The sequence below is a fragment of the Helianthus annuus genome, chromosome 11 (assembly GCF_002127325.2).
Source record: "Helianthus annuus cultivar XRQ/B chromosome 11, HanXRQr2.0-SUNRISE, whole genome shotgun sequence".
NCBI classification, from domain to species: Eukaryota; Viridiplantae; Streptophyta; class Magnoliopsida; order Asterales; family Asteraceae; genus Helianthus; species Helianthus annuus.
In genome coordinates, this window is record NC_035443.2 from 700,174 (window position 1) to 719,495 (window position 19,322).

The 19,322-nt window shown below is 38.5% G+C and overlaps 1 protein-coding gene across 1 annotated transcript; it reads right to left on the reverse strand.

Annotated features, from left to right (window-relative positions):
• Positions 1-1,802: 1,802 nt before the first annotated feature.
• Positions 1,803-13,852, reverse strand: LOC118483838. Its single transcript, XM_035979465.1, has 4 exons — positions 13,698-13,852; positions 5,712-5,763; positions 2,510-2,583; positions 1,803-2,023 (listed from the first exon to the last, which is right to left on the reverse strand). Exons 1-4 carry the CDS (start codon positions 13,817-13,819, stop codon positions 1,891-1,893), a joined length of 381 nt encoding a protein of 126 aa, XP_035835358.1. The 5' UTR covers positions 13,820-13,852; the 3' UTR covers positions 1,803-1,890.
• Positions 13,853-19,322: the final 5,470 nt, after the last annotated feature.

Below are 19,322 nucleotides of genomic sequence, written 5' to 3' on the forward strand. Positions count from 1 at the left end.
GTTTAGATAAGCAAAGAAAGAAAAGAAGAGTGAAGAAAAAGAACTTCTCAATTGAACAAGTGATGCAACAAATATGTGAAGATAAAAAAGTTCAAGAAAAGAAAGTGTTCAATGATTTCGGATCTAAGATGAATGTTGATGGTTTGAATGATGAGCGTGAAGAACCTGTTAAACAGGTTTGTTACAAACAAATGAAAAGAAAGAATAAAGGCGGACCAATGATAGAAATTGAAGAGTTAAGAGTGCTATTTGGGATTCAAGACCTTGGTGGTACAAAGTTAAGAAAGTTTGAGTCGAGTTTTTGGATTAAGGGGGAATGTTGAAAGTTAATCATAAAACTCGTATGAGTTGAAAGTTGAAGGGCCAAAGTGAAGATTGGTATAATTATCTTTTATTAAAGTTTGGTTTATTTTAGGTAATTATATTGTAATTGATTTAGGAAAGATTTAATGTCTTGGAGAGAAAGTTTAGTAATTGGTTTAGGAAAGGTTTGATTACCTTGGAGAGCAAGTTTAGCTTAACTATAAATAGGGGTCTAGGTTAATGTTTTTATTTGTCCCTTTTCCTTGTAAGTTCGTTCGTTTGTTTGATTGAATAGAAAGAGTCGTGGGTTTGTCCCCCCAATATCTCGTGTTCGTGTTTGTTTGATCGTGTTCATGTTTGTTGATACGATTGTTTGAACCGTCTGGGCCAACAGATTTATGGCAAGCTATAAGAGCATCGTCACCAACTCCATATTATCTTGATGATTACTCTGTTGGTACCATTTAGTTAATTAGTTGTGGTATAATATAATATAATATAATTCTATATCATTTTAGTAATTAAAACCTAGCTGTATCTATGTAGGTGTTCTTCGCTGACAAGATGGTGCTATTGTTGCAAAAACCCTACTATATTCGCAATACGAGAAGCTCAGCTTCTTACTTGTGTTAAAAGATGGTCAAGAGCGATTCACAAGCCTTTAGTCCAAGTGGTACCAAACATGTATAATTCCTAAGTTGTATACATAACCAATATTTGTCTTTTTTTGATGTTTATGTACACGGTTTATAAAGAAAACTTTGTTACTATTTCATGTAACGTCACTTTATTTGCATTACTTTTATCGATACACTTATGATTAATGTAATTTAAATTTTCCTACCCGAGTTGCCACCCGGGTGATAATTTCAGGCAATGAATGCTAACCTAAGCAGTATTGTGATTTGTGATAATTTCAATTATATTTATTAAAATATTAATATTAAATTATTTTGTAATATTTAATTTAAATAACTTCAATTTCCACCGTTTAACAGTTAGAACTCATAATCCGTTAGTACAAGTTGGATTATCCGAATCAAAAGGTCCGATCCATATTCATTCGGATCCAAGTCCGTCTGAAATTAAATAGGTATTTTGTAGAGAATTAATAGTATTGCAATTTCTATTACTTCCCATATTGAAGTAAATGCCCTAAGTAATTCAATTTCTTTTTTTTTTTCTTATTGGTAAGGTTTGGCAAACATGGGTCTTAGCATGAAAAAGATATCAGGTTATAAATCATACAAAAAAATTACTTTTATAGACATAGATTTTTTAACACAACCCATAACCCGTGAAGGTCATGGGTATATAAACTGGGTGTGCTTTGAGATTGAAACATTAAGCATGAGAGGGTATAAAGAGGAGACATTAAGTGTCACGTTAGAAAGGCGGCGCGGTAGGAAAAACACGTGGTAGAAGGGACGTTAAAGTGGTATTTTTTTTTAAATCAAAAACCAATAAAATGTTAGTATGAAGAGGTTATCCAATTATAATTATAAGAAATCATATATATAAAATTCTTTTGTAAATATAAATTTTTATAAAACAACCCATAACCCGTGAAGCTCACGGGTATATAACCTAGTATATTATATAAGACATTTGTTCTAACCTTTTTTGACGCCTCACTAGCACAAAATAAAAGGGATCTTTTGAAGATTCTTCAGGCGACAACTTGAAGAGTTGTAAAATGATGTATCCGCAGATAGTAAAACTGTTGGAAACAATAGGTATAACACGAAATAAGAACAAGATGGTTTTTGTGCAAAATACTATTCACAACCTATTTGTACTCAACTAACATGTAAACAAAACTAGCCTAAGTAGACTTAAATTAAGAAACCATACAAATCAAATTAAAGTTCGGTGGGTCGGGCGCCCCCGGCCTCTTCTAACCCGCGTCGTTGTGTTCATGTCATAGATATAAACTCAGTATTTTCTATGAAACGTTTAAATCATGCATTAACCTCAGTGACAGATCTAGAAAATCCTTATAAGGGCAACGCTTAAAAAGGGTAACGGAATCGAAAAAATGTCAATTTTTTCAAAGATTTACACTATCGTCGGAGCGTTAAGGGGCGACGAGATTACCCCTTGTTACAAGCTAGTTCTGCCCCTGATTAACCTAACCCATTCCCAAACGGATATTAGAAAAATGATTGAAAACAACGCCAATATATATAAAACAAAATAAAATTACCTTCCGAAGCAGAATAACATAAATATAAAAACAAGTCGCATGATCCATCTTGATTCTTTGTAGAAAAACCAAACCTAAAATTTACTTGTAAACAACCACAAATGAGTATCAGTTGGTTCAAAAACTAAAAAAAAGAAAGAAAAAAAAAACAAATTTTAAATTCTTAAACCACACGCAACAAACCAAACTATATAGAAATAAGAAATGAAAAATGTAAAATCTGTTATTCAGTAATTTTTTTTAAATGTTGAGTGACTTGAGTCAGGCTTTTATATTACTTTAACTGAGTACAGTTAATTAAGACCATATTGTTGTTCGCATGGCATGCTATAGTGGCTCGATTGTTATTTGTGGTGTTTAGGCTATAACTAAGCCAAATATAGATCACTGGTACAAGAGACCTGTTAGTATAAGTGTTGATTTCATAAATAGTGGAATGGGCTTCGAATGATATAGACTACACAGGAGATTTAGCTGTTGGGCCAATTTATTAGGAGGCTAAGCCCACATAAATACCCGGTTCCAAACTGTACCCGAACCCGGTTTGAAAATACCCGTAACTGGTTACATCGGTTCCGTTTTTTTATACTTCTACCCGGGTTCAACCTGGACCCGGTTCCGTTAAGTAATGTCAGTACCCGGGTACGGGTAGTACCCGGTTCCGGGTATTCAGAATATCCGATTATGCCCATCTCTATATAAGAGTAACATTGGGCTATGGTCTTCTAAAAAGAAAAAAATTGCACTAAATTTGGTTTGAAATAAAGCCCATGGTTAAAAAAAAAAAAAAAAAAAAAAAAAAAAAAAAAAAAAAAAAAAAAACTTGTATTGCAAGGTTAAATCATGGAAATAAGAGGGCCGATTTTAATTCTGAAATGGATTTGGGTTGGGTAGGAGATTTTATGGGCTCAAGGAGATTTTATGCAGTGGATTGTGGATAATGGAGGACTTAGCCCATCCGAATAATGTGAATTATTGGGTGGGTCAATATGATCTCAAGGATTTTAGATTGTTGAATAGACAAAAGATCAAATACAAATAATCTTAATATACTAAATATACAAATTGAAGGAAAACCCAAAAAGACAAGGTGACATTTTTGTAATTACCACCAACTATCAAAGTTACAACCAAAAATACCTAAAAAAACACAAATTTTTTTTTAACATTTTTTATTAAAAAATCGCTACATTTCGTTAGCAAAAAAAAAAAAAAAAAAAAATTTTTTTGGCTGCTACTAAAAGTAGCGATTTTTTAATAAAAAATGTTAAAAAAATAAAATAAAATAATTTGTGTGTTTTTTTATTTTTTTAGGTTTTTTGGGGGGTTTAGTTTTTAGCATTTTAGCTTGGGTGAGGGGGGGGGGGGGGTTAGGTTTTTTTTAGGTTTTTGGGGTGGGGGTGGGGGGGGGGTTAGGTTTTTTTAGGTTTTTGGGGGTGGGGGTGGGGGTGGGGGGGGTTAGGTTTTTTTTTAGGTTATTGGGGGGTGGGGAGGGGGGGTTAGGTTTTTTTAGGTTTTTGGGGGGTGGGGGTGGGGGTAGGTTTTTTTTAGGTTTTTGGGGGGTGGGGGGTGGGGGGTTTAGGTTTTTTTTGGGGGTGGGGGGAGTGGTTAGGTTTTTTTAGGTATATTTGTAGAGTAACTTTGATAGTTATTGATAATTACAAAAATGACACCTTGTCTTTTTAAGTTTTCCTTCAATTTGTATGTTTAGTATGTTAAGATTATTTGTACAAGAACTTTACCCTTGTTGAATATTATTAAACAATTTGGGGAGATATCCCAAAATTATCTAAAGAGGTTAAGTGATGAAAGAGTAAAATATCTGAACTATTAAGTGTTGAACTAATAAGAAGTCTGAATCATTAAGAGACAATATAATGTTTAACTGTCCAGAGGCCAAAAGACATCTGCTCGTGAAACAAACAGTCCGAACCATTAAGTGATGAGCCACTAAGAGGTCTGAACAATTAAGAGACTTATTAAGAGGTAAAACAAACAGCCCCTAACTCTTTTCCATGGTTTGTATGTAATTGATTCGATAAATTTATAAATCTTCACCGGTTTCGTTACCCAAAAAATAAATGACCTTTATAATTTTTTGAATTTTACCAATCAACTTCAAATTAGGCATTATAAATTATTAGCATTTGACCAACGCAGGCACTCGTTGATGCCATGCCATTCCCATGAGATATTAAGATGCCAAAAAATACATAAAAAATTATATAATAAAAACAAAAAAAATGGTTAGATGATAAGAAAAAATAAGTTTAAATCACAAATTTTCAATAAATTATGATCTTCTACAGTTTCTATTTAAAGAATAATTTAATTTTACATCGTAAAAAGAAAATAAAGAAGTCAAAAGAAGTTGTTGTATATATAAAATCTCATTCAAACGAAAAACAACTTACTTACCGCGTGTATGAAAAGTAATCTAAAGTCTAAACGGTGCAATTACTTGCGTTGCTACGTGGCATGAGCTCAAAGGTGATGTTAGGGATGAGCTCGGTACCAACCGGTACCGAAAATCCCCAAAAGTGAGTATCGATACCGGTACCGAATGTACCTGGTACGTTACGGTACGGTATTGGTATTTGAGGGTAAATACTGATACGAATCCGGTACCATTTGATCATCCCTTAGTAATGGTGATGTTACTATTCATTAGGTTATAGGTAATATCTAGGTAATGTCAATTTCAAACCATATTAATATACACCTATGCATACTAAAATAATGACAAAAAAGAGGTAACATCATCAATTTTAAAAAAAAAATTGAGAACAAAAAGTTATCACACGATCACTCGAAAGAAAAATAGGTGTTTTTGTTCAACTATATTCTAAGACTAATTATTTCTATTATCTTTTGCTTTATAAGTTCTATTTTGTATTTTTCCATATTTGAAAGCCGTCTCTTTATAGTTAGGTCAAGAAAGAAAGAACCTTCGTATTTCAATCTAATACAACAATGCATGCATTAGTGATTCCATTATTTCATTCGTTGTTCTTTTTTGTCTATCGAATAAAATTTCATATTCTTACTTGTTATTGTTACCGAAAGAATAGCCAATTCCTTAAAAGATAAAAAAGATTCCAATATAAATCAGATCTATTTTGATAAATAAAACGTGATCATCCAGGAACATTAATCAGTTGTTTTTAAAAGATTAGATTATGAAAGAATTGAATTTTCATACGGTTATAAGCGAAACATCTACGCAAAAATCAAACAATCCCACTTGCATCCACCTGCAATAAATTTAACGACAAATTAATCAAATTGGGAATTGTTTTTCTTTGATTTTCAATATACACACACACATAATCAACCAATCAAATATTTTTATTTACTTTCTATTCCATGTGTAGGGTTTAAATGAGAATAATTTTTTTGTAAGAACAAAATAGATGAAATTTAAAATAATAAAAATGTTTTGTTTTATTTAATATTTTTATTTAATGTTATTGTAGGTATATATTGTTGAACTTACATACACCATTCATTTGTCATCCTCTTTAATAGATAACTACACTAAGGTGGTGTTTGTTTTTGAAGAGGCAAAAGGTCTGCAGTCTGCGGACCACATCTGCAGGCATCTGCAGGAGAAGAGGTGGACCAAAGGTCTGCAGTCTGCAAGGAGAAGAGTGTTTGTTTTTCTACAATAAAACCTCTTCTCTTCTAATTTATCACACAAACACCTCTCTCTCTCTCCCTTCATCTACCACCACCATCTGCCTTCTCTGCCTTCACACAAACTCCGGCCGGCTCCGGTCATGTCTCCGGCAGATGCCGGAGATCGACACAGAGAGAGAGACATCAGTAGAGAGAGAGACATCAGTAGAGAGAGACATCAGTAGAGAGAGAGAGAGAGAGAGTGTGCGACGAGAGAGAGCGGTGGAGAGAAGGAACGGCCGACCACCTCCCCGTGGGGCGGTGGCATAACAGCAGCGGCGGTGACGTCCGGCCACCGCAAACCACTCCGACGTCTTGGTGTTTCACCTCCGACAAACTCCGGTAAGCCCTTGGTCCCTTCTTCTTCTCAGATTCTTTTAGATCCTTGTAGATCGTTGTTTCTCCGGCGAGTTGGTTGACGTTGCAGGTGTTACGGTGGTGGTGTTTTTGGTTCAGTCGGAGTGGAGGTGGTGGCTGAGATGTGGTGGTAGAGGTGGTGGCGGAGATGTGGTGGCAGGTGGAGATGGTGGCGGAGGTGGAGGTGGTGTCGGAGGTGGAGGCGGAGTGGAGGTGGAGCTAGGGTTTTGGAGAAGATGGGTGTTTTGAAGAGGGAGATAGGGAGAAGAGGTTCTGAAGAGGTTGGAAGACACAAGAAGAAGTCTGCGTGGAGAAGAGGTGGGGAAGAGCTTTTTGGTGAGAAGCTCTTCAAGAAAACAAACAAGCTGCAGACATCAAACGTCTGCGCGCGTCTGCGCGACGCAGACATAAGTGGCCAGAAGCACTTCTGGCCAAAAAACAAACACCACCTAAATTTTTACAGGGAGGTAAGTTATGAATTGCTTGTCGGAAAGCCCCTATTCCGGCCAACGTTTTACGAAGAATAACTAAGGTTTTCATTACAAATCTCCCAGAAAAGTGCAGTGGCAATGATCTTTCAGATTTCATTCGGTCCTATGGAAATATTTATGATCTCTACATCGCTCGTAAGAGGGATAAAGCAGGGAATCGTTTCGGTTTTGTTTCCTTTCTAGATGTTAAAGATAGCAAGGAATTGATCAAAAAGATATGTAATACTCGTATTGGTGATTGTTGGTTAAGGGCTAATATTGCTCGTTTCACTCTTGAAGAAGGAGAAATTCGGCCTGAACCGGATATCTCAACGAAGAAGACCAACAACGAGAATGTTTTTCAGAGAGAAGGCAGGCCTACTGTTCAGGCTTCATCTTCTTTTATTAACGAGAACAGATCGTTTACGGATACTCTTTTGGGCAGACAAGGAACCCTGAACATCCGGAAAACGGTAGTTGTCAACAGTCACTTAAACGCTTTCCAAGGTCTGCATGGGAGGGCGTTGGTGGCTAGAATGATCGATTTGGAAGCCTTGAAGGACATTTACCTGATCTTGGACGACTTGTGTCCAGGGTCGGGTAAGGTGCAATACCTTGGAGGTTTATCTATTCTTATTTCGTTTGATAATAATTCTTTGGCTACGGAGGTTCTTGAGGCTGCTAGGAAGGTGACTGGGAGCTTTGCTTCGGTTGATCTGTGGGAAGGTCAGGTGTTTGGTTATGAACGATTGGCTTGGCTTAAACTTATGGGTATTCCTCTTCATCTCCTTTTCCGGTGAAGTTATAGAAGCTGTGGGGAATGTTTTCGGGAAGGTGATTCATAGGGCATCCAGGTCTGATGAGGTAGCAATTTCTCGTATGATTACATCGGAGTACTTGTTGGAGAGGGTAAGAGGATCGGTGAAGAAGTAAAGTTATCATGGAATGATCGGAAGTTTCTTATTTGGGTTTCCGAAGAATCTGGTGAATGGGCTCCAGAATTTTATAAAGTGTCTAAACCCATGCCGGAAAATGGTTCGTCTCCTGAGGATGTGGAAATTAATAATGGAGAAACAGACAACTTGGACGACGAAGAGATTACCAGCGACGGTGAGGAGGTTCCGGTAGTGCCTGACGATGATAGGGATGACGTGGCAACGGAAAACGTGGTAACCGATATGGAAACAGTTGTCAACATTGATGAAGGAATTATTCCTCCAATTAATATGGAGGAAATCACGGAAATTGAGGGGGATTTTATTCCTGGCAATTTATTTAATTTTGAAAAAGGTGGTCAAGAAAATGTGGAGGTTGAAGTAACTGGGCTTGTTAACAAACGTAAGAAAAAATCTATGTTGGGCTCAGTGGGCCGGCCCAATCCGGCCTACTCTAGCAGTTTGGAGAAGACTAAAATCGGAAAGAAGCCCAAATGCAATGAAGATCCTTTTGGGCTTGATCCTTTGCATGGAATTGAGCCTGAAGGTTATGAGGAAGACCATAGAACTGACGATTCTCTATCCGATTTGGACCTGAATTCCCATCCCATCTCGGGTAACGGCAACTTGTTGGTGAAGGATGGAACAGTGTTTAAACCGGCTGATTTTGTCACTCCATCTCATGTGGGTGAAGTCGAAGCTACCACAGCCTTGGGTGGTAATTTGGGTGCTAATCTGTTCAACTCTCATGATTTGATTTTGGATTCGATAGCTAATGAAGGTTTACAGGGAGGTAAGTTATGAATTGCTTGTCGGTAAATATTCGTGGGGTTGGGGTTGATGGTAAACCGGGTTGGATTAGAAAACTGAAAAAAGATTTTGGTATTTCATTTATCGGGATACAAGAGACTATGGCTAATGATGGTCAATTGGGTTTGGTATCTTCTTTTTGGGGTGGGATTGATTACGATTTTGATTTTGTGGGTGCGAACGGTAATTCGGGTGGTATTTTGAGCATTTGGGATCCCAAAGTGTTCTTAAAAGATTCGGTAACTAAAGATTGCAATTTTCTTCATGTGGCGGGGACGATTTTGGCTAACTCAGTTCGGTTAAATATGTTAAATGTTTATGCCCCGCAATCTAATATTGAGAAACGTCTTTTTTGGAGTAAGATTGAAAGCCTTATTAGTTCCAATCAAGGGTGGTGGATTCTTTGTGGTGATTTCAACGCTGTTAGAGATCGCGGGGAAAGAAAGAACTCGAAGTTTGATCAGGTTTGTGCACGGGATTTCAATGATTTTATCGATGTTAATGGCCTTCGGGAGTTCAATTTGAAAGGGTTGAGGTTTACATACATGTCTAATAGAAGGGGTATTTGTACTTGGAGCAGAATTGACAGATTCTTGGTATGTGAAAACGTCTTTAACAAGTGGCCTAACTCTTGTGTTCAGGCTTTAAATAGAAATCTTTCGGATCATTCTCCTTTGGTTTTTTCGGTTCTTGACACTAACTTTGGTCCAAAGCCGTTTAGAATGTTCGATTCGTGGCTTGATCGCCCGGGTTACATTGACACGATTAGCTCGGTGCTTGAAAATTGGGTAAACAGGGGGCCAACCGATACTAATTTGTTGAATAAGTTAAAGAAGCTCCGTGGTAGCTTGAGGAATTGGTACGATTCTTACAGGGTTAAGGAAAAGGAAGACGAGACCCGGTTACGAAAAGAAAAGGAGGACTTAGAGATTCAAATGGAACTTAAAGATTTGGATGAGACGGATTTGTGGATTTGGCCGGAATGCTTGAAAGAAATTGAAGATATAGAGAGACATAAGACGCGAGATATTAGACATAAATCTCGTGTTAAATGGGCTGCATTGGGTGATGAGAATTCCAGTTTTTTCCACAATATCGTTAACGGTAGAAAGACGCGTAATTCCATCCCGGGTATTTTAATTAATGGGGATTGGGTGACTAAACCGGCTCTAGTTAAGAAAGAGGTGTTAAGATTTTTTAGAAGCCACTTTAAAGAACAAGTTCCGGATTCGGCCGACTCTTGTCTGCGACGGCTTGAAGAAAATAAAGGAACAAGATGGGATTGAACTGGTCGCTACTTTTTCTAAGCAAGAAATAAAAGATGCTGTCTTCGGGTGCGGGTCGAACAAGGCGCCAGGTCCCGATGGTTTTAATTTTCGGTTCGTCAAACGTTTTTGGAATTTTTTCGAGGAGGATTTTTATAACATCTTAGGAGAGTTTCACGAAACAGGCATTATTAATACTGGTTGCGGGTCTTCTTTCATCACTTTAATCCCAAAGGTGAAAACGCCTTTGGGGCTTAGAGATTATATGCCGATTACCCTTATTGGAATGATTAGTAAAGTGACCACTAAAATCCTTGCTAATCGTGTCAAAAGGTGTTGGGGCAGGTTATTTCGGAAGCTCAATCGGCCTTTTTATCTGATCGTTTTATCCTAGACGGCCCTTTCATGGTGAACGAGATTCTGGATTTGTTAAAGAAAAGAAGTAGGAAGGCTTTTATGCTTAAAATCGATTTTAAAAAAGCATACGACAACGTTAATTGGAATTTTTTGATCTCTATTCTTACTCAAATGGGGTTTCCCCCTAGGTGGTGCGATTGGATCAAAGGCATTTGTCATTCTTCTAGAGCCGCAGTCCTAGTCAATGGGTCGCCTACATTCGATTTTAGATGTGAAAAAGGGCCTTTGGCAAGGTGACCCCCTCTCCCCATTTTTATTCTTGATTGTGATGGAAGCCTTGTCTTGGTTACTTGACAAAGCTAAATAGATTGGCGTTGTTTAAAGGTATTTGTTTGTCGGGTGATGTGGCGGATTTATCTCATTTATTTTATGCTGACGATGCTCTTATTTTGGGAGAATGGTCTCGGGATAACATTCTTAGTATTGCCAGGATTCTCCGTATATTCTATCTTTGCTCGGGGCTTCGGATTAATATCCACAAGTCCAACATTTTTGGGATAGGTATGGAGGATTCGGAAGTTGATTATGATGGATTTCTTGGGATGTAAACGTGGTGACTTTCCTTTCACCTATCTTGGCATACGAATGGGGTCACAAATGACTCGCATTCGTAGCTGGGACCCTGTTATCGAAGTGGTTCGTAAGCGCCTTGTTTCATGGAAAGCGAAGTGTCTCTCGATCGGTGGTCGTCTAGTGCTTATCAAGTCGGTGCTAGAAAACTTACCGGTTTATTACCTATCGCTTTATAAAGCGCCCAAAGCGGTGATTAATGCTATTGAAGCTATTATGAGACGCTTTCTTTGGGCGGGTTCTAGTGACGAGAAGAAGATTCATTGGGTTGCTTGGGATATTGTCACGACTTCGAAAAAGAAAGGAGGATTGGGCATTTCAAGGCTTCAAGATGTCAACGATGCGCTCTTAGTAAAATGGACGTGGAGGTTCTTAAAAGAAAAAAATAGCTTGTGGAAGAAGATTATTATGGGGTGCCATGGATTTAGTAGACCGTGGGCTTTGGTTCCTTGTGCCAAGTCTTCTCATGGGTGTTGGAAACATATAGTCAAAGTTGGTGAAGGTATCGCTCCGAACGACTCGAAGCTCAATTCTTTTTTCGTTGGGGTGATAGGTGACGGCTCCTCTATAAATTTCTGGGGGGATATTTGGTTGAGAGTTTAACCTCTTCGAGATAGATATCCTAACTTATTTAGACTCGAGAAAGATAAATGGGTTAAGGTATCTAATTGGATCCTCTATTATAACAACTCCAAGTCTATGGCATGGGGTTGGCGGTCTAATCCATCTACTCCAGAAGAAGTTACCGAATTATTTGGGTTGTTAAATGATATTCATGACTTTGTTTGGCGTGGCGGTGAAGATGATTGGAAATGGAAATTCGACAAAGACAGCTTGTTCTCTGTATCTTCGGTTAAAAAGCTTCTGTCCAGCAACAATATGGGAGATCCAAACTCGAGTTTTAAGTGGAAAGGATGGGTGCCTCTCAAGTGTAAAATTATGGTATGGAGGGCCGCTCGTAACCGTCTGCCGACTATTGCGGAGCTGATAAAACGAGGAGTCTCAATCCAGCATTGCTGCTGCAGTTTTTGCGACGAAGTTATGGAGACAACTCTTCATCTTTTCACCGGTTGTATGTTCTCCCAAGAAGTTTGGTTCCGTATCGAAGCTTGGTGTCGTATTCAGCATGATTGTATTTTTGATATCTCAGATCTCCTTCAACTTTCGGAGAGTAATGCTAGCTCTAAAGAATCGAGGCACACTTTAAGAGGGGTCGTGTATGCTACTTTTTGGGTGTTGTGGAATGAGCGCAATGATTGGATTTTCAACAAGAAGAGGCGTAAACCTTGCGAGGTTGTAGAGATTGTCAAAGCTAAGACTTACTTCTGGATTCGTAATAGGTCTAGGATTAAGCTTGTCGATTGGAAACAATGGTGTACTTGTCCATGGGTTTGATGTTTGTTGTTAGTTGTTTGGCTCGTTGGTCCTTGCTTTGAGGACTTGCGTTGACTTTGTTTAATGAAATTCTTATTTCAAAAAAAAAAATTAACTTATTTTTAGAGTAAACTGTCATTTTGATCCCTGTGGTTTGGTCACTTTTGCCACTTTAATCCAAAACTCAAACTTTTTGCATTTGGGTCCCTGTGGTTTCAGTTTTATTGTCATTTTGATCAAAAATGAAATCAGGTCATATTTGTCTTATAAAATCCTGCTATTTTGTCCTTTTTCGCACGGGCAAAATGATCATTTGTTTTTTATAAATAAATACTATATTTTATAAGACAAATATGATCTGATTTGCCCCTGAGGAAAATGACAAAATTGCAGGATTTTATAAGACAAATATGACCTGATTTATTTTTGGACCAAAATGGCAATAAAACTGAAACCACAGGGACCAGATGCAAAAGGTTTGAGTTTTGGGGTAAAGTGACAAAAATGACCAAACCTCAAGAACCAAAATGACAGTTTACTCTTATTTTTAAAATAACTTGTGTTTTCAAAATATTATGGATATATTACGACAGCACAAAGATATTATACAAATAGAAATCTAAACCATTCTTTTAGGTTTTTTTTAATCTCATATTTTATCAGTGGCGGACCTAGAAATTATTTGATGGGGGTGCGGATGAGGTGTTCAACCATATTTTCAAGGGGTGCGGTCGGGTTTTTTGCCTAAAATATACACTAAATTTTTTTTCTCAAGGGGTGCGGCCGCCCACCCTGACCACTATGTAGGTCCGCCAATGTATTTTATATGAGAATATGATGCTCAAGTTAAAAATAAAAAAAAATACTCAAATTTCTTCTTAACCATTGATTTGATTTGAAAATTAAAAAGTTAAAATTCGTTCTTATTTTACATATGCAAAATCAACTTTTTTATTTTACTTCATTCTATATTATATAGAGAGAGAGAGGAGAGGGTTCAAAGCCAAGACTTCTTTTATCCTGAAAACTCAAAAACTCCAAGAAGACCTAAAAAAACACACCAATTCTTTTAACATTTTTGCCTGTAAACCTAACTTTTTTAAATACATAAAAAAAACTTTAAAAAATAAATATAAATACATTATTATTACACATGTGGAACACTACGGAAAATTTAAAACCGCCAAACCTACACCCCACCCCCAAAAACCTAAAATCTAAAATCATAAAAATTTCATCTGAGTCTTGGTTATTGTATTATGAGATAGTATAGATATATACTTTTAAGAGCTATTATTATCTAAGTTTTTACCTGGCTTTTGGGTCGAAACAAGAAAGGAAGTAATCAGTGGCAAATGCATAAACAAGTGAAACTGACATCACACAGGCCAATAAGCTGAACAAAGTCTTCAGTGCTGTTGTTAACGACGCCATTGTTTTGCTGTAAAGTCTTTACTGTGGTGTGGATGAGCATTACAATACAAAACACCCACACTTTATAAACCCATACTCGCATTAAATTAATATCTCATAAGTCAAAACAGAGGAGCTACCTAATAACCGAGATTTACGTAATTCCACAATTCTTGTCTCCGTATTATTGGCCCAATCTTTTCCTTTTCACTTTTTGGTTTCCTTAGACAGGCTGCATATTTTTGTATATTTATATGTTGTTTCTTCATTGTATTAAGTGCACCAAATATTGAAAGAAATACATAGCCAATATACCATAACAGTTTTGTTATGGTATCAGAGCGAGTCTAAAGATCCGATACACAAAAACATGTCCGGCGACAACGAAAAGAAAGACGACAGAAGTAGCGATAGCTACGCCGTCAACCCGAACTCTCCTTATTACATTCATGCCTCGGATTACCCGAGGCAAATGCATGTCAATGATACACTCACAGATGCCAACTATATTGATTGGTCACAAGAAATGTTAAACTTCTTGTTTGCCAAGAATAAGGTTGGCTTCATCAATGGAGCAATCAAGAAATCGACACCGGAGTCGAAAGATTACATGGCTTGGATGAGGTGTGACGCGATGATAAAAGGGTGGCTGAACACGGCTATGGAGAAAGAAATTAGAGCAAGCGTAAAGTACGCGACAACGGCCCAAGAGATCTGGGAAGATTTGAAGGAACGCTTCGGAAAAGGTAATGCTCCTCGAGCGTATGAACTGAAACAATCACTTAGCATCATAAGCAAGAAGGGCTCTCTGTTTCCGCATACTATACAAAATTACGTGGGTTATGGGATGAGATTCAGTCCGTATTTCCCATGCCTACATGTAATTGCAACGGTTGTTCTTGCGAGATCGGTAAAAAACTTGAAGAACAGAAAGATAAAGAAAAACTCTATGAGTTTTTATTGGGATTGGATGGTGAATTTGGGACCATAAGGACCCAGATTCTCGCCATGAAACCGACACCTTCACTTGGGACCGCCTATCATTTAGTCGCCGATGATGAGCAACAAAGAGTTGTATCCAACAACAAGAGAACGACAACCGAAGCGGCTGCGTTTCAGACCTCTATTTCAATAAAACGCGATCAAAACCAATCGGGAAACAAACCGGTTCGGAAGGAGGGAAAACGCAACGCTGGTGACCCGGTGGAACATTGTGATTTTTGTGGCAAAAATTGTCACAATAAAGATGGATGCTTCAAGCGAATTGGATATCCGGATTGGTGGCCGGGAAAAGGGAAACAATCTAAACCAAGGGCTGCATGTGTTGATGGCAGTGGCGGATCTTGCCCGTTGAACCTGCCAGGGCCGAAAGACACGGACACTAAAATTAGCACTACGGCCGAAAAACTTGCTAGGGCCGAACATAGTATATATACAAAATTTCAATCGAAATGCGAAAAATTAGCACTACGGCCAAAAAACTTGCCAGGGCCGTGGCCCTGCCACGGCTCCACTAAGATCCGCCCCTGGTTGATGGTGAAGGTAGTCCTATACCAGGCCTAAATGTGGAGCAGTATCAACAATTCATAAATTTTTTTGGAACAAAAGAAGAAAACCCGCCTATTGCAAATATGGTAGGTAATTTTGCTCAAGAAGGTACGTGGGTCGTTGACTCGGGCGCCACCGAGCACTTTTCTTATAATGATAATTGTCTCACAAACAGGTCCAAAAGAACTCATGAAGCGCCGGTTATTATACCGAACGGTACAACCGTTCCCGTTAAGGGACGTGGTGACTACACGTTACCTAATGGAATAACGATAAAAGATGTTCTTTACGTACCCGATTTTAAATGCAATTTGTTGTCGGTTAGTAAAATATCAAATGATTCACAATGCGCTGTGACATTTTTTCCAACTTTTTGTGTCATGCAGAGCTTAAGTTCGAGGGAATTGATTGGAGCGGGTGAATGCTTTAAAGGTCTATATAGGATGGGGATGATGGGAAATAAGAGACAAGCGATGATGGCAACCGCAAGTACGTGGCATAAGAGATTGGGTCACACGTCAATTTCTAAACTTAATCATGTTGGTATTATTAAGGATTCTTCTTTAAATGGTATTTGTGATTCTTGTGTTAAAGCAAAGTTTGCTAGACTGCCGTTTCCTATTAGCCAAACAAAAACAAATGTGTGTTTTGATCTTATACATTGTGATGTGTGGGGCAAGTACCGAACACCCTCTTTCACGCGTGCAAACTATTTTCTCACGATAGTTGATGATTATAGTCGTGCCGTTTGGGTATTTCTTCTCAGATATAAACATGAGGCTAGCACTATTTTGGTGGCTTTTCACAAAATGGTGCAAATACAATTTAAAAAGAACATAAAACGAGTTCGATGTGATAACGGAGGGGAGTTCACGTCCAACAATATGCTCGACTTCTATGCTAGGGAAGGGATATTGTTGGAAACTACGTGTCCGCATACACTACAACAAAATGGTGTCGTCGAAAGGAAGCACCGACACCTCTTAGAAACGGCAAGAGCTCTAAAGTTCGAAGCCAATCTCCCAACTCGTTTTTGGGGAGAATGTGTTTTGACCGCCGCACATATTATAAACCATCTTCCCTCCGATGTGATTAATGGCAAGACACCATACGAATTGGTATGTAATAAAAAACCTGGTTATGAGCATCTAAGGGTATTTGGTTGTCTCGCCTATTATCGAAGTACCGAAACCAAGGGAGATAAGTTCGAAGTGAGGGGAAGACCGGGAATATTTTTAGGATACCCACGCGGCACAAAAGGGTATAAGATTTATGATTTTGAGCATAAGAAAATTATTGTTTCAAGAGATGTAAAATTTGTAGAAAATGTTTTTCCTTCAAAAATGACAGAGGGCGCAAAAGATGAAGAGGAAGTCTTTATTTTTCCAAAAATTTGGGAAGATAACCAACCAAGTAAGACTAATTTGGATACAGAATCACAAGCTCAAAGAAATTCAAATAATGAGGAGTCCTTTTGTCAAGAGCCTACTCTTGCTCAAGACTATAATATTCCTCATGATATGGCCACACAAAATGATAACGTAGGGATTGAAGAAAATGATCCAAATAATTTTGATTAGGAGCCCACTACTTCTTATGATGGGCCCTTACAAGATCACCATGAGGAGCCCAACGTATTTATGAATGAACAACCACATGAAGGCCCAATTGAAGATGTCTTCACTACCAACATTCCGGAAGTCCACGAGAGATCAAGAAGAAACAAGTCGACGCCTGCCTTTTTTAAAGATTACCAAGTGAAGCTGCCCCCATCTTTAGACCATAAGCATTCAACCTCATCCTCTAATCATGAACCCTCAACGGTACATCCCATAGCGCATTTTGTTTCTTATGATAATTTTACTAACTCACATAAAGCGTTTTTGTCGGCCATTACCAAAAATAATGAGCCTAAACATTTTGGTCAAGCGGTACAAGACCCAAAATGGGTGGAAGCAATGAAGACCGAAATACAAGCTTTAGAGAAAAACGGAACTTGGACTCTTCAAGAATTACCACAAGGAAAGCGTGCTATCGACTCGAAATGGTTACAAAATAAAATACAAACCAAATGGCGAAGTCGAGCGATACAAGGCACGGTTAGTTGCCAAGGGCTTCACACAAATGGAAGGAGTCGATTTCCATGATACATTCGCACCGGTTGCAAAACTCGTTACCATCCGAACCCTCCTCGCTATAGCCGTAAAAAGGGATTGGCACATTCATCATTTGGATGTGAACAATGCATTTTTACATGGAGACTTGGAAGAAGACGTGTATATGAAAGTTCCTCAAGGATTTGGAAAACAAAATGACAAACGAGTTTGCAAGTTAAAAAAGTCTCTTTATGGACTCAAGCAAGCATCAAGAAATTGGTACCAAAAATTTACCAATTTCTTGCAAAAACTCGGTTTCAAGCAATCTAAGGCTGATCATTCACTTTTCTTGTTCAAGAGAGAGAGAATATTTATTGCTGCGCTTATATACGTTGATGACGTTATCATTGTAGGTGATAACACCAATAAATACAGGAGACCAAAGCACTTCTTGACAAGGAGTTTCGCATCAAAGATCTTGGATCATTAAAATTTTTTCTTGGCATCGAGGTTGCTCGCACAAAACAAGGCATGGTTCTAAGTCAACGTAAATACACGTTGGATATTTTGGAGGACACAGGGATGATGGGGTGTCGTCCAAGTGGGTTCCCCATGGAACATAATTTAAAGTTAGACAAAGGAGATGATGAACCACGCGTAGACGAGAACCAATACAGAAGACTTGTCGGTAGACTTATTTATTTGCAGGCCACTAGACTTGACATAAGCTATGCCGTCAACATCCTCAGTCAGTTCGTTAGTGACCCGAGAGAAAGTCATCTTCAGGCTGCCAATCGTGTCTTACGATATCTCAAGACAACACCCGGACAAGGCCTTCTCCTTACGAAAGACGGTGGCACGAATCTCATAGCTTACTGCGACTCTGATTGGCTCGGGTGTCTAGTTACCAGGAGATCAAGGACATGTTACCTATTACTTTTAGGAGGGTCTCCTATATCCTGGAAGTCCAAAAAACAGTCAGTCGTCTCGCGCTCTTCTGCAGAAGCCGAGTATCGAGCTACGGCCTCAACAGTCAGCGAGATCTTATGGTTAAGATGGCTCCTTAAGGAGCTCGAAATGCCTTGTGAAGGACCAACACAATTATTTTGTGACAATCAAGCAGCCATACACGTAGCTAACAACCCGGTTTTTCATGAACGAACTAAGCATGTTGAAATGGATTGTTGTTTCGTCAGAGAACGGGTCGAATCAAAAGAGATAGTGCCTATGCATATTGATTCTAAAATGCAAATAGCAGATGTTTTTACCAAGGCCTTAGGAACACAAAATTTTCACACACTTCTTGGCAAGTTGGGCATTATTAACCTCCATGAACTAACTTGAGGGGGAGTAATAACCGAGATTTACGTAATTAACCGAGATTTACGTAATTCCACAATTCTTGTCTCCGTATTATTGGCCCAATCTTTTCCTTTTCACTTTTTGGTTTCCTTAGGGTGTCCGGGGCGTATCCGGGGAGGTGATTCGGTGAGGGGTTTCCCCGATCGGGAACACCGCCGCCATCACCGCGGGGTCCCGATTCGGGGTGGGTTTTGGGTGTGGGTTCACCGATTGAAGAAGGAGAGATGGTGGGGCCAATCAACTTTCCAACCAATCAATTGTTTTTTTTTTTTTTTTTTTTTTGAATAAAAAAACAAGGGTAGTTAAGAGGGGAGTGGCGCCGTCAAATTGGGGTGTTAGGGGAGTTTAAGAGGGGAGTTGACGTGGCACACGGGGATTGGTTTGGTGTAAGAGAGGGGACTCACCTATTAGGTGAGCACCCCCTTCACCCTTAGATAGGCTGCATATTTTTGTATATTTATATGTTGTTTCTTCATTGTATTTAGTGCACCAAATATTGAAAGAAATACATAGCCAAT